Source organism: Pteronotus mesoamericanus, unplaced genomic scaffold (genome assembly GCF_021234165.1).
Source record: "Pteronotus mesoamericanus isolate MK-2021 breed Mesoamerican mustached bat unplaced genomic scaffold, CSHL_Meso_final contig_246, whole genome shotgun sequence".
NCBI lineage: Eukaryota > Metazoa > Chordata > Mammalia > Chiroptera > Mormoopidae > Pteronotus > Pteronotus mesoamericanus.
In genome coordinates, this window is record NW_026555104.1 from 11739660 (window position 1) to 11754764 (window position 15105).

The window sequence follows — 15105 nt, forward strand, 5'->3', positions numbered from 1 at the left end:
TCGTTGTTACACCCTTAATTATCTTTCAATTTCCTTATATCCTCATCAATACACAGTATATAGAATGACAACACTCTCTTTGGGTCCAGACTCAACTTGTGTATGTGTTTGCTTGCTATTCAGTTTTCTTTTGTAAAATGCTTGCTTGGGACCTCTGCCTATTTTTAACTGGTGTGTGCCCTTTTCACAGTAATCACTAATAGTGAACTAAATATTTATATATTATAATACTGGTTGCAACCATTTTCCCCATTATGTAATTGGCCTTCTAATTTAGTTTATGGTATTTTCTAGTCTACTAAAACTTTTTATTTTTATGAAGTCCAGCTTATCAATCTTTTCCTTTCTGGCTTCCAAACATCTTCCTGCTGTTAGAATGAAAAAATAAATATGAGAAAAAAGTAGGATAAGTGGTAAGAAAACATCAGAAATATAGTCTCAATGAAAAACTCATCATCCGCTAAGGCCTTGACAGAGTCTAGTCCCCCGATTATGAACATACATGCTTTTAATGGATAGCTAAGTAGTGACAACCAATCAAGCACCTTGTTTAGGTACCCACTGTGTAAAGCATGCCCAATACCTTACATGTATGTAGGGCAGTGATTTTCAACCTGTGTGCTGCAAGAATTTTTAAAACATGCAATACCTGACACTAAATATTCAACCAGTGTGCCGCGGCACATGCATGTTTTAAAATTACTGCAGCACACTGGTTGAAGATCGCTGATATAGAGTATGTTGCAACTGTGCAAAATAACACAATCCTTATAGAATGGAATTTGATATTGGCAATATCTAGAAAAATTGCAAATACAGTTATTTACCCTTTTCACTAAGTAATGTCATTTTGGGACTTTACCCTACAGACATATAGTACTTGCATGCACACAATATTATACATTGTGTATTTATTTATGCACAATAATAACTCATATTTATTTAGTTCTTTCTATGTGTCAGGCACTATTCTAAGCATTGTACATATACTAATTCACTGCACTATTGTTTGTATCAGCAAAAGATTGGAAACAACCCAAGTTCTATTAGTACAGGAACTGGTTAAATAAACTATGGTGCATCCAGAAAACGGAAGATAATGAAGCTGTACTAATGTGGAAACATACTGATAAGGAAATTCCAAGACACATGGTTAAGTGAAGTGAGAGCAAGATGCAGAGCAGGGTATAACGTGTGCTGTCTTTGGTGCCCTAACACATGCTGGAAAGATGTTGAGAAACGAACAGGAACGGTAACCTGAAAGAAGAGGAGGGGAAGTGACAGAGATGGAAACAAGACTCTTTTATATACTTTTTTGTATTTTGATTTTGGAACAATGTAATTTTATTATTTACTAAGTGAATTATACTTTAGAAAGCAAAACAAACACACACGCCCATATAAATCTGTAGGGAGCTGACACTTCACAATTCAATTTCACATCTGCAATCCTTGTTTTGATTTTAATCCTCGCAACATTACAAGTCAGGCAGGGTTGGTGTGAGTCATCTAAAAGCACACAGCCCACACTGAAATCCAGGTCTTCCTCCAACAGAGCACTTAGCAGCAAAGCAGCAGAGAGTTACGACTTTGGCAACAGATTACACCACATAATCTAGCTTAGGCACCTAGCTGCCTGGAACCAATTTCATCTGTTCACAAATCCCACATCAACAGTCATATGCCCAGTTTTTGCAAGGCCCGTTTATGAGGTCTTTGTATCTTTAAATCAACGAGATGCCATGTATTCTAAGCACATGTATTTAGAAGAATGGAAAACAGCATGGGTTAGATATTAACCACCCCCCCGCCCCCGACCCTCACCCCGTCCCCCTTCAAAAAAAAAACAACCAGAGGAAGGGAACTAAAATCATCACTTATGAGACAGACATTTGGACAGTGATCTGAGAAGAGGGTTCTTTTTCCTCCAGAGTAAACACAAAAGTATGTGGTGAGGACACATTTATGCTCCTGAACCTTTTGCTGATAAGAGAAGGCATACCCTTGTAGCTGGATATTAACTGTGGCCTCCTTCAAAAACAAAATTAGAGAAGATGCTATTTCCCTGGAAAATCTACTAGGAAAAAAAGCAGAGTGCAAAGCGTGGTAGGGAAAGAGTTGTTCTGGTTTGTGGGCCATATTTTTTTAAACCAGTGAACCACAGAGAAATTCGGTCAGCAGAGGTCTACACATCCTGAGAAGTGCCCTCTGCTATGGAGTCCAGAAGAAGCCCGTCCACTTCCGGGCTGAGGCAAGAGGGCAACTCTCCAGCCAGTCTCTGACTCCCCTTTCCCTGCGCCACTGAGCACGATCCAGGCACGTCTGAGAGCACAGTTCCGTCAGGGTCTTGTTGCTGGACAGGAGAGGAAAACTTACATGTCCTCCAAGGTTCTGTTTTCTAGCAGAAATTCAATGACTTTTCTCAGACCCCCAAGCTACCACTACTCCTATTTGTTTCAGGCAAAGCCTGCTTTTGGATCATTCCTCAAGAGCTCCATGGACAGGAGGCCACATTATTTCTTGGTCTTACTTCTCAGACACCGTTTCCTGGCTGGCCCGCCACTTCCTTTCCAAAAAACAGCCACAATCTTAACATCTTTCGTGAAACTCCACTCACCACTGATGAATTGCTAAGGCGCTTTCACATTTCCAATCACTCACCATCTCCCTTGCAGTTTATCCCTTACATTATTTTGTACTTACTCTTGTGTTTATGCTTTACATATTTGTTCTTATACTACATTAAAGATACATTAATATATTAAAGACTACATTAAAGAATAATGCGACACCAACACCTACGGTGCAAGATATACAGCTGCAATCGTCCCAGTTTCAACTGGCCCCCTTGCCCAGCATTTGAAGGAATTGAGCACTAAAATATTGCTAATGTGGCATAACAGGACCGTTGGGCTCCTACCCTCACCCTCTGGCAAATTTCCAAAAACTGCCTTAAAATCCAACCCCACAGCCTTTTCCTTGACTCATTTTTTGACTGCTCTGCTGTAGAACTATTTACCACCAAGTTCTCCCTGATGTCACCGAGTCCCCTGGCTTCTAACCCCTCACTGGTTCCAATAACCTCAGCTTTCCTGTCTCCCTATTGTCTCCCCACGCAGGGAGCCCTGATTCTTCCTCTTTCTGTCATCTGCCTTCCTGGAGAAATCAACTCTTCTTTTCTTTCCTCAGTCTACTTATCATCTATCTTACAGTCTGAGGAGCACACCATGAATGTCGCTGTGCCACATCACAGCCCTCTTCAAATTCCCTCCCTGTGTCCCAGATGAGTAAATACATCTTCCTCCAGGGGTCTGGGACATTCATTTCACCACGGTCTGTGCAAGGTTCCCTGCATCCCGACAATAAACGTGAGGTGATGCCGCTGCTAATGGTTTCCCCTCAGCACTCAGTTTATTTACCTCCACTGCTCCTCTCATGATACTAAGCTCACATGACAAGCTATCCCTCCAGTAAACTGGCAACGCAGCACAATGCTCCCACGAGGGCCCTGAATTTCTAGAGATGTAAGGCTGGAACCAGGGGTGAGTCAGACAGCCTCCTCTAGAAAGGAAAGGTGAAGGGGCCTATGTTCTTGTTCTCCTGCCCTCATTTGCCCACAGAGAACATTAACAGTACAATGATAGCTAATATTTTTGAGCACTTCTTATATGCCTGGCACAGCTCTCCCAACAACTGCGGTAGGTACAATTATTACCTCCATTTTACAGCTGGGGAAACTAAGGCTTCGCTAGCTCAGTGTCCTGACCGGGGCCACACGGACAAAAGGTGGGATTGCCAGGATGCGTACTGAGGCAGACTGGCTCCAGGTTCTGGGCTTCCAAACCCCTGACCTTCGCACACCAAGGCGCACAGAGCTGGGGGGCAATCTGGTGAAAACAGCAGAGCCTCTCTACAGGAGGAAGCAAATATACACACAAAAACCTGCATTAAATGTGAGGGGGATAATCCCTGAAACTGATGCCTGGTCGGAGGGCTCTGTCTCCCTCTCACGAGCAGTAGCCCTCTCCTAGCCACACAGTTGGATAAGTAGCAGTCAATCCGAGAGCGCACTCTTCCTGTTCTATTCAAATGCACCATTTTTATCCCCGTCACGCAGACTCTTTAGTTAACGAAAATGGAGGATGAGGAGGCCCCTGCAAGAACTCAGATACCCGCATGTGGTGGCAGCGGCACTGTTCCCAAGCCTGCAGAGACAGGAAAACCCTGATGTGACATAACAAATTTGTATCTTGCCCTTTTCTAGGAAATCAGAAGCCTCTGCTTTTAGCTCATACAATTTTCTTTTGTTTTAGCAAGCTCAGCTCGATATTGTCTAAAATTCATATTATTTGTGCTAGAAACACAAAACGGAATCCCAAAGAGATCTGCAAATAATCAGTTATCTTTAAGTATATATTGGGTTGGCCAAAAAGTCTGTATGGTTTTTTCTATAAAATAAAAGATACATTTTTCGTTTTCACAATAACTTTATTGATTTGGATATTCTGAATATGCTGGCTATCTCCCGTGTGGTATAAGGTTGATTGTTCTCAATTAATGTCTTGATTTGATCACTATCAACTATGACTGGTCTACTTACCGTGGAGCATCATCCAGCAAGAACATTGTGCAGCAAGAACTCTCCAGTGTGGAACTTCACAAACCACTTTTAACACATTTCATCAGTCACAGCACCTTCTCCATACACAGCAGAAATCTTTTTTTGTGTTTCAGTTGCATTTTTACCTTTCTTGAAATAATAAAGCATAATATGCTGAAAATGTTGTATATATATGTTCTTCCATCCTCAATATTAAAATAGCTACACAAAAATTCACCAATTTTAATGTTTTTTTAATGCACGTTGATATGACAGCTGTCACAATACAGCCTAACAAAATTGTTTTGAATGAAGTTAAAAACAACCAAGCACTACTTCGGCCAGCTTATGGGGAAAAAATGAATTTTTTGGCCAACCCAATACATTTTTAGGGAAGCTGCCTGTGTGAAATTAAGAAATCTGAATTCCAATTCTACCTCTGACACTGTGCAACTGAGTAAGTCAAAACCTCCCAATAAGCTGTGGCTGTTGTGGTTCAGTGGACTGAGTGTTGGCCTGCGAACCAAAGGGTCGCTGGTTTGATTCCCAGTCAGAGCACATGCCTGGGTTGCAGGCCAGGCCCCCAGTGAGGGGCTCACAGGAGGCAGCCACACATTGATGTTCCTCTCCCCCTTTTTCTCCCTCCCTTCCCCTCTCTCTAAAAATAAATAAATAAAATTTTACAAACAAACAAAAAACCTCTCAATAAGATTCAGTTTTTTTCACGTAAAGCACGGATATAATCACTCACAATTCATATCTTGGGTTACTCTATGTTGAAGTCATGAGGAAAAATAAGTACAAATATATTAGGAAGCTTTGAATTCTTATGAAGCAAGATGTTATGAACTACATGTCCTGAGTACCTCTGACAGAAATATGAAATATTCATCAAACTCTTTAGAGTCATATAGCAGTATACAGTTTGAAAACTGCTTTCACACACCATTTCATTTGATGGATATATACATACAGACAAATTGTAGGACCTCATAAGGAAACGGTAATTATCCACATTACCAATGGAGAAAGGTGAAACCATAAGGAGTTAAATCTCTGTGGAGGATCCTGTACAGGATCTAAGAAAGTGGTAACTCTCTCTCCTAGTTCTGCAATATAACATAATATGAAGGATATGATGAATTTTGTACCTTGCTGTGGACATATGTCTCTAAAATCACACAGGGTAATTTGGCTGGTGAGGCAGCTAGAGGCCATACTACCCGTTTTCAGAAAGCAGCAAAAGTCCAGATATAATCTGAATCAGGCATATAAGTTTCTTTCCAGATTAATTTCTAATATGCCAAAGTCTATATAACTGAAATCATCAAGATATCCCCTTTTTAGGAGGGAATTTGGAAATTTTATTAAAATGAAATCAGGAACAGAGAAGTTTATTTGTAAGCAAAGATGAAGAATGTGGGTTAAAAACAATTTCAAATGCTGATGTATCTGAAAGACACAAAAGCAATTTGAAAAATGAAACATTAATCTTGGTTCAAAATGAAAAGCAGGAGAGACAGAATTTTTAAAAAGATAAAGATTTTCTTTCAGAGACCACTGAATAGAGAATAACATTCTACCTACCCTCACTTAAAAGTTGTTATTTAGCATATTAAGAAACCAGATTAAACAAACATTATATTGAATTCTTATGAAGCAAGATATTAAACAAACATTAATAGCACAGGTCCACATTAAGACCTGTGCTATATGAGACTTTAGGACTGGAATACCATCTCATGATTATGTGAACCAATCATAAAGAAGTTCCATAAGACTGGTTCATTAGGGAAACCGTGTAAGAATTTACTTTATTAGCAACCAAAAATACTTTGTTATACGCACAGCAGAACGCTAATAACTACTGAAGCTGTGTGATGGCCCACGTGAAGGAACAGATCTTGGAACTTGTGACATTGCCTTTCATTTTGAAAAGCTTATAGGTTTATTAGAATAAATAGTTTGTAAAATTTAATCTGAGAAGAAGATAATTTTTAAACCAAGATGACCGTAGTCTGATACTAGAGCCTATTTTTGATATCCTTGATATCAAAAGTTTATGTGCTTAAAATTGTCCATGATAAAAAGAATTAAGGAAAAAAACCTATAAAGCAGCATTTGCAAACAAACAAACAAACAAAACCATAAAGCAGAATCAAAATAATTCTGGGAAATTTGGGATGACTACATCCAGTTTTTTACTTACCTGTCTCCCAATGTGCTCACTTTAGACACAAACCTAGCCCTTCTTCCTTATTCACATTCCCTGACAAATGGTGCCTCTAGAGCCCCTTCTCCTGACATGGGACATTTACACCGTGTCTTCAGATGCATTATACAGTTTTATATCCCCTCAGTCACTAGATTCTGGTCAAAAAAGATCATGACTTATCTGTTATTCCCATGAGTGGACTAGATGTTTCTTGATCAGAGATGCTGAGAGGAAGCACATTTTAGTGGTTAAGAAAATAGGCTCTAGTATCAGACTAGGGTCATCTTCATTTAAAAATTATCTTCTTCTCAGATTAAATTTTACAAACTACTTATTCTAATAAACCTATAAGCTTTTCAAAATGAAAGACAATGTAACAAGTTCCAAGGTCTGTTCCTTCATCCAACTGTGAAATCTGTTTCTGACATGATTCATAAACAACTTAGAAATGCATAGTTAAGTATTTCAAGAAGCAGGAGAGAAAAGAAAGCCATATTGAGTTTACAACATGTTAGATACGCATCCAGTTTTCAGTCCAGCTAAGGAATTAGAATTCACCAACATAAAGTAATCCAAAGGGCCCAGTAAGACAATAATTAATTTCTCCTTTTATGCCTTTTGTGATCAGAAGGAATCTTTGTCTATTTTGGGAAATAGTCCGGTTATGGCCATGAACATGATCAACAGGGGAAAACTAAGGCCCAAGACTAGGCAGAGGGCAAGGGCATCCTGCCCAGGTATCTCTGCTCTCTTTACCTCCAGTTTGTATTAACACTACTTTTTCAGAAACCGTCAATCTTACCAGGCAGAAATCCTGAAGAGAACAGTAACAAACTATTAACAATGTTATCTATAGAAACAAAATCCCAGCAATGCTGTTTAAGGTCGTCAGGTCTCCAAGAGAACACAAACGGAGGTTATGCCTCTGACGTGCCAGCCAGTACTCACTAGGATGACAGACAGGAAGGAGGGCCCTGCTGGCATAAACACACATCACCAGCAAAATAACATAGTATACATCCTCTTAAGGTCAGGCCAAGTGTGCCAGTTAAATTAGATCATGTTTTCTTTCCTTCCTTCCTGTTAAATCTTCATTACCAAAAAATACATGGGAATAATTTATTTTGGCTATGAATGAACTATTCCCTACCTCCACTCAGGTCATTTTATCTTTTGGCTTTTTACTGAAGCTTTGTATAATCTCAGGCATTTCAGTTATTCAGAAAAAAAAAAAAAAAGTTACTTTAATCTTAACTGGATAGCTGCGGGTTTCACTACAAAGGATTACAAGCAGATCACTGGGCTCAAGACTCCAGCTCTCTCAACACCTGGCCTTCTGTATCTGCATGTTCCATACCCGTGGATTCAACCAACCACAGATTGAAAATATTCAGGGGAAAAAAGCTATGTTGTTGCTGACATGCATTCTATAGTTAGGCGTACAATGGTTATATCTGCATGGAACAGATACAGACTTTATTCCTTGCCATTATTCCCTACACAATAGTATAACAACTATTTATAAAGTATTTACATTGTATTATGTATATAACTGTCTACAAATGATTTAAAGTAAATGGGAGGATGTGTGTAGATTATATACAAATACATCATTTTCCATTTTATATAAGGGACTTCCAAATTTGCAGAATTTGGCATTTCAAGGGGGCCCTGGAACCAATCCCCTGTGGATACACAGGGACGACTGTAAAACAGAATGAATAAATCAGCAAAAGCAAAACCTACATACCCACAGTATTAAGTCAGAGTAGAGAGGCACAGTTGAATGAAAGAAAAAATTAGCAAAGAGGCAAGAATTCTCTTTAAGAATAGGTATTTAGGTTCAAAGTACTGCAATAAAAACAGTAACTCACACTACCCAAAACACTGAGCACTTTCCTGCCTTTACAAGTGCTTACCCTCTCTTAAATGAATAGCATTGTTACCTACAAACTCAGTGACTATTAAAGATAGAAAAATGTAACCAAAGCAAGCCAAGTAATCCAGGCTCATCTAAACAAACCATAACTTTAGTCCTTTTCTTAGACAGTAACTTCTATGATAACAAATCCAACTACAGGTACCAAATTAGACCGAAAATGAAACTAGCTGACAATATCATATGTTTTAAAAGGTTACAAATAGCAAGTTCTTCCCACTCAAGATAAGCTATTCCCTTGCATTCAGTTGTTAACTACCATCAATTTACAGATATAAGTAAATTGTAAATTGTTTATCTTTAAGCTTTCTTCTAGTTTTAAGGTTTATACGCCATCTCTACATGATTCCAACGTGCATTTGCCTCAGAATGAAGTTCATCTTATAAGAAATCACCAATTAAAAAATACATTGCACTCTAATGCATGAAGTAACTTAATAAGCACCATGTAATCAGAGAACAGTAACAGAAATCACAGAAAGGGGACATGCAACTATCTTTTGATGAACAGAAATGCACTAATAGCACTTGTATTTGTTCACATATAAACACTGGGCTGCTGAGTTTCACAGCAGATCCCAAGGAATTAGCCAAAACCCACCAATGATCCTTTCATGGGGAGATGGAAAGATCTGGACTGACAGATTCAATGGCCTCTAGGTTTTGGCCATCATATATAGGCCTGTGCTGCTCAATCAAAATTCAGGTTAACAGGCTCTTCTAAGACAGAAGATTTCAAATATAAACCTTTGAAGCCCCATCTGCTCACTCCCCAGCCTCCACACTCTTCCTCCACCATCTTTTACCCTTGGAAATCCTGGGGCTCCCAGGAACATAGTTGGAAAGATCATTGTTCCAAACATTGAGGGAGGTAATAGGCAAAGAGTTGCTGTAATCTCCGTTTTATCTTTTTTTTAAGAAAATTTCTGGCTGATTCCCACTTGGGGGAGAGGTATGTATGTTGAACTTTGATTCTAAGTGTCTAGGTATCTCATTGGCTTTCCTCCTAGTCTTCTATCTAATTTAGTAAGTTGTGGTCAATACATTTTCCTAGCCAAAATCCACTGACTAAAAGTAAGGGATATGAAATCTGAAAAAGAGCTGCAACAAATGCCACCAGCACATTGCGCACATGCAAATACATGCTCACATGCATAATATTCTATACCAGTCACCACTTTTGCTTTGAAACCCTAAAAATTAACACATAAAACCTGCTTAAAAGGGTTTTATCTACTATGAAAAATAGCTTTTAAAAATACGGTTTCACACTGGCTGGTGTGACTCAGTGGATTGAGTGCTGGCCTGTGACCCAAAGGGTTGCTGGTTTGATTCCCAGTCAGGGCACATGCTTGGGTTGCAGGCCAGGTCCCCAGTAGGGGGCGCATAAGATGCAACCACACATTGATGTTTCTCTCTCTTTCTCCCTTCTCCTCTCTAAAAATAAATAAATAAAATCTTTAAAAAAATACAGTCTCAAAAATTTGCAAGGAAAAAAATACTCTAAACTGTTAATGGTGATCTGTAGGTGGTAAGATTATTAGAGATTTTAATTTTCTTCTTTTTGTTTATCTATATATTTTATTTTTTGACAACTCATATATTACCTGTGGAATTTTTTAAAGCCTAATCATTATAATTTATTTATGACTTCTGCCTGGGTTTTGATTTGTCATAACACCACAGTTCTAAACAGTAACCAAAGCATTCTTTTACTCCATAGACTTCGCAACTCCTAGAGTCTCCAATAAATGCATACAGTTTCTTGCCAATCCCATTCTCCCACTCAGAGGCGCTGACTTTCTAGAGACTTAGTACAGGAGATGAAAATGCACCAAATGCTATATAGCAAGTGTCCTGATAAAGAGCACTCAATCTTCTCACTGGCCAATGTGCTCTGGTACAAAGAGGTCTAGTAGGGTCACCATGCTGGCCCATATTCTTCTCAGCATCAACTTGGGTGACTCAGACATTCTCTTTTGGTCACAGAGGTCCTGCGGACAAACTAGATCCTCAGATTTTTCTCTAGAATAGTCTATCCAAAGGGACAAATTACTGAAAAATGCTCCACACTAGGGCAGATTTCTACCCATATCTCTAGGGGCAGAGAGCAGAGTTGGCATTACCAGCTTCAGCTCACCTTTGTGGCCATGGTCTTCACCCCACGAATTCTCCACTCTCCATTTCACGAATACACCATCCTGATCATCCTGCAAAAGAATGGATAAGGGTGGAGAGTCTGAAACTACTTCCCTCCTGCCGGCATGTCATGTTAATTTTAGCTTTTCTTCAGCCACTCAGAAGCAACAGCCTTCTCTATTCAGCCGTGACATACGCCGGCATATACATGATCAGGGCCATGTCTCTTCTACTGTAACTAAAGGGAGACTCCAACAGAAGTGTTTTAAGCTTTTGGGGTAAAAATGCAATGAACTTAACAAAGCAATTGTACTATTTTCTCCTTTACACTCTAGTCTATACAGAAAATAAACATATTAAAATGCTACTTGGCTAAGAAAAACAAAATATTAAATTACTGAAAGCAGTGAACACCATCTGAAGCCAACACTCTCACTTTTAATCGATCAGCATTCTTTGCAAAGGCATCCCAATGTATTTATTTTAGAAATGATTCTAAGATCTGGCCAGAGTTTACAAAGGAAAACAAACACATTTTCATCATACAACCTAATTTTCTACTTAGGGAAACCAAGTATTGACACTCTCCAAATGTGTGCCTTTACTGATTCAGTTACACCAATATTGAATTAAACCCAATAGAGATTGAATGGCAAAGCAAAAGTAAAAAGACTATTTTCATGAAACAAAACCAAGGCAGTACTACTGTTCTCTCTCTTCTATTTTCCTTAATCAAATAAGTTTAATTTTCATCTCCTTAAAGGAACAATGATATGCATCATAAAAACCTTCATTTATAGTCTTTACTGTAGTGGCACAGAGAGGGACAAAAGGAAGGCTTCATTGGGGGAAAGACTTCTCTCTTCCATGTTCAGTCAGGGCATTCAACGATATCCGAACAACTTAAGTCTCTGTAGCGTGAGAAGGGAGCTGGCTCCTGTGTTATCTAATGATGTCACCTGTCAGCTCCCGCTTGCATAGAACTGCATGAGTCTCAGCTGCATGGGATTTGACTCTATTCTTGGCAGATTTCTTGGATCTCAGTAATTTTCTGGTCAGAAATAGCCAACAACCAAACGCACAAATTTCAAACACCCTTATCTGTACTACCTCTTATTTTAGCCCCAGATACCTGCAAAGCTACATCATTAAACTCTACATTCTAAGACTAGCCTATTAAATGCCTGTTTGGTTTTCTGTCCCCCCCCCCACTACAGTCCATCTTTACTTTCCTGTTAAATACCACCATCGGAATCTGTATGAAAATGCTTCCTCTTCTTCCCTTTGCCAATGAATTCCTGCATGACCTAGATCAAGATGTTCTCTGTCACCTACACACACAGAAAAATAACAGGACTTCCCTTACAGGGGTTCTATGGAAGCAGCAATAAGAAAGAATATCCCAAAATACAGCTACTGGCATTTATCTCTGCATTATCTCTCAAATACAATGCAAGCTAGGCTCAGTGGTCAAAAACTCAAACTAGAAGGAAGGAAGAGAAAAATCTCACTATAAAATTCCAGTTGTGATAATATAAATTCCCCTTTATACTATTAGCATGTAAGGTAGCTCCATTCCCCTAAAGAAAAAAAATGATAAAGAATAAGAGTTCCTGAGAATATGACATGATATATATGATTTTTATTTCTTCATAAGTATGTATGATTATTAACTCTGAAAAATATGAATACTCTTGAGACAGAAAATGATAGAAAGCCAAACCTGTCTTAGAAATTATAAGGTTTTTAGTTTGTTTCTTAATAGTTCTCTAAAAATTTAAAAGTTTAACCTTAATTTTAGAAACTTTAGTTATAAAGCCACTGAATTTAGTAGGTCCAAATATATAAATATGAACAGTGTAGTATTTTAGTATTTTATTCTATTTGATTTACTTTAGTATTTTACTTTATTATTTATGGTATTTTATTAAAATATTTCTTAAAAGTTTCTTCTAATGTCAAGTTAGTTATTCTGTGACTTTCTTTTCCTGAATTAGACAGGTTATAAAAAGAACATCTTTGCTTATGGTAGAAAAATTTAAGCAGTCTGAAGTCTTCTCTTCCTCATGGTCCCTGAGCACAGGTGTAAAATATCCACTCTGCAGCCCAGAGCTGGGGAAGCTTGTTTGTGAAAGATGAAGTTTCAGCGGTGGTTTCTGACAGCGTATCCTAGAAATAGTGATATTACTATTCAGAGTATTTCATAGGAAATTCAAAATACTTTATATCCAATTTCCTGAAGCTCTGTATAAATGCAGTAATGGAAGGGCGTGGAGTCCATAAATACTGTTGGACATTTTGCTGCAGAAGAATCTGAATGACGAGTGAAAGGAAGGTAAGTCTGAACACAAGTTATCAAGATATGGACACTTTCAGGGCACACTTAAATTCCTTATTCAACAGAAACGATCTTTTCCCAGGTTCCCTTGCCAACCTCTCTTCACACCAAGAACTTCCAAAGTTACAGAAAAGCAGTTCCTTCCTTATTCCCTGCTGACCCAAACTCTGCTCCTCATGGAAAGTTCCTGTTTTTACTGCCTCCGGGTATGCGCCCAAACCTCAAGTGACGCAGCTACAGTGTCTTGCTTGGAAGCTAACTGTTACCAAAACTCATATACACTCTCTGAATGAAGCTCTGATGGACAAAGAGTCTGCAGGAGAACGGAGGTCCATCTGTGTAAACACTGTGGTGGGCATGCTGAGAGGGTCGTACCTTCTCTGAGACGGCAGTGAAGGCCATGGCGTGGGTCATAAGTGAGTCACCAAAAGTCAGCCTCTCTGCTTTATTCATGTTCTTCATGGAGACACCAAACACTAATTCATAGTCATAGCTGTTAAAAAAAAAAAAATGACAGTACAGAATAAAGAGTACAATCAAGGGGGAAAGATAGCTTCTGGTTGTAAAAGGAACAGAGAAGAAACTGAAGGGGCCCAATAGCTCAAATAAACATGGACTGTAGCTCTCCAGAGAACTGGGTACACACAGAATTTAGTCTCTCAGTGGCGTTCTATTCTCTATGTGTCACAAGAGTGCTCAAGAAAATATGAAGGGATTAAACATAAACTCCCCCTACCAACCAGTTGACAAGATGTGCTTGGACTGTCATTTTGACAAGGAAACTTTAAATAAAGCTTTTGAATGCTATCAAAAATGGTCTGTCTTCAGCTGGTAGAAGCACCCCGTTTCTGAATTCATTCAGACCATTGTTGACTGTGAAATTTAAATAAATAGTATCAAAAATATTGGAGAATATTTGCAAAGTTAAAAATTCATGAATTCTCTTTTGGCAGGTTTCTTTTCTCTTGTTAACTGTCAAGTTATTCATTCAACTTCCTACAAGTAACAACTACTTATAAGTAACTCTAAAGTGGTATATTTTAATAGTCACAAATCTTGCATAATTTTATTCACAAATGAACCTTCATTGTCATCAACAACCAGGAGGACTGTTTTAAAGTGCGTATGTAAATTAGTTCTAGTTGTTAAAGAGACAAAATACGTAAGTCATCACCCTGACTGGGTTGCTCAGTTACAGTGTCATCCCAATATGCCAAGGTTGGGGGTTTGATCCCCAGTCCGGGCACATATAAGAATCAACGAATACTTATATAAATAAGTGGAACAACAAATTAATGCTTGTCTTTCTCTCTCTCTCTCTCTAAAATAAATAAATTTAAAAAATACATATAAGTCATCAAAGTAATAGAAATAGTTCAGAAGGATCAAATGGCAAACAAGAGGTCTAGAAAACATTTCATTACATTCCCAAATGTCTGAGATTTACACAGTAATCAATTTTTTTTTTTAAAGTGCCTTTCTCATATAGGATGGCTTTTTAGGAACATCCCAACAATTTCAATGCAGACATGAAGTATGATCTTGACTTCCCAGTTTAAAGCATATAAGTAAGTGAAGTGTTTGTTTAGAGTCTTTAAACTCTACATGATGGAAAGAAAGAGACCCCCACTTAGGCCAACCTTACTCTTTGGGTGAACCTCAGCTGAGTCATTTTGTATCAAGAGTGCACGCCAACAACAACCTACAAATGACTTTCTATTTTAAATTTCTTGCACTCACATATTCATGTCACTGAGGCCCAGCTTGCCACTGAAGTATTTTCCAATATCACAGCCAAACCATACAGCCTAGAAATAGAGGAAAGAGGAAGAAAGTCAACATAAATCGTATTACACCAAAGTGGAAGAAGAGGC

At 38.5% G+C, this 15105-nt stretch overlaps 1 protein-coding gene across 2 annotated transcripts in view; it reads right to left on the reverse strand.

Annotated features, from left to right (window-relative positions):
- Positions 1 to 15105, reverse strand: part of BLMH (bleomycin hydrolase) — a 40241-nt gene that overhangs the window by 5306 nt on the left and 19830 nt on the right. For both annotated transcript variants that reach the window (XM_054573262.1, XM_054573263.1), the window contains 3 exons: positions 14972 to 15039; positions 13607 to 13724; positions 10895 to 10964 (listed from right to left, as the gene is read on the reverse strand). In XM_054573262.1, the coding sequence (XP_054429237.1) occupies positions 10895 to 10964; positions 13607 to 13724; positions 14972 to 15039 (256 nt within the window). The remainder of the gene's footprint in view (positions 1 to 10894; positions 10965 to 13606; positions 13725 to 14971; positions 15040 to 15105) is intronic.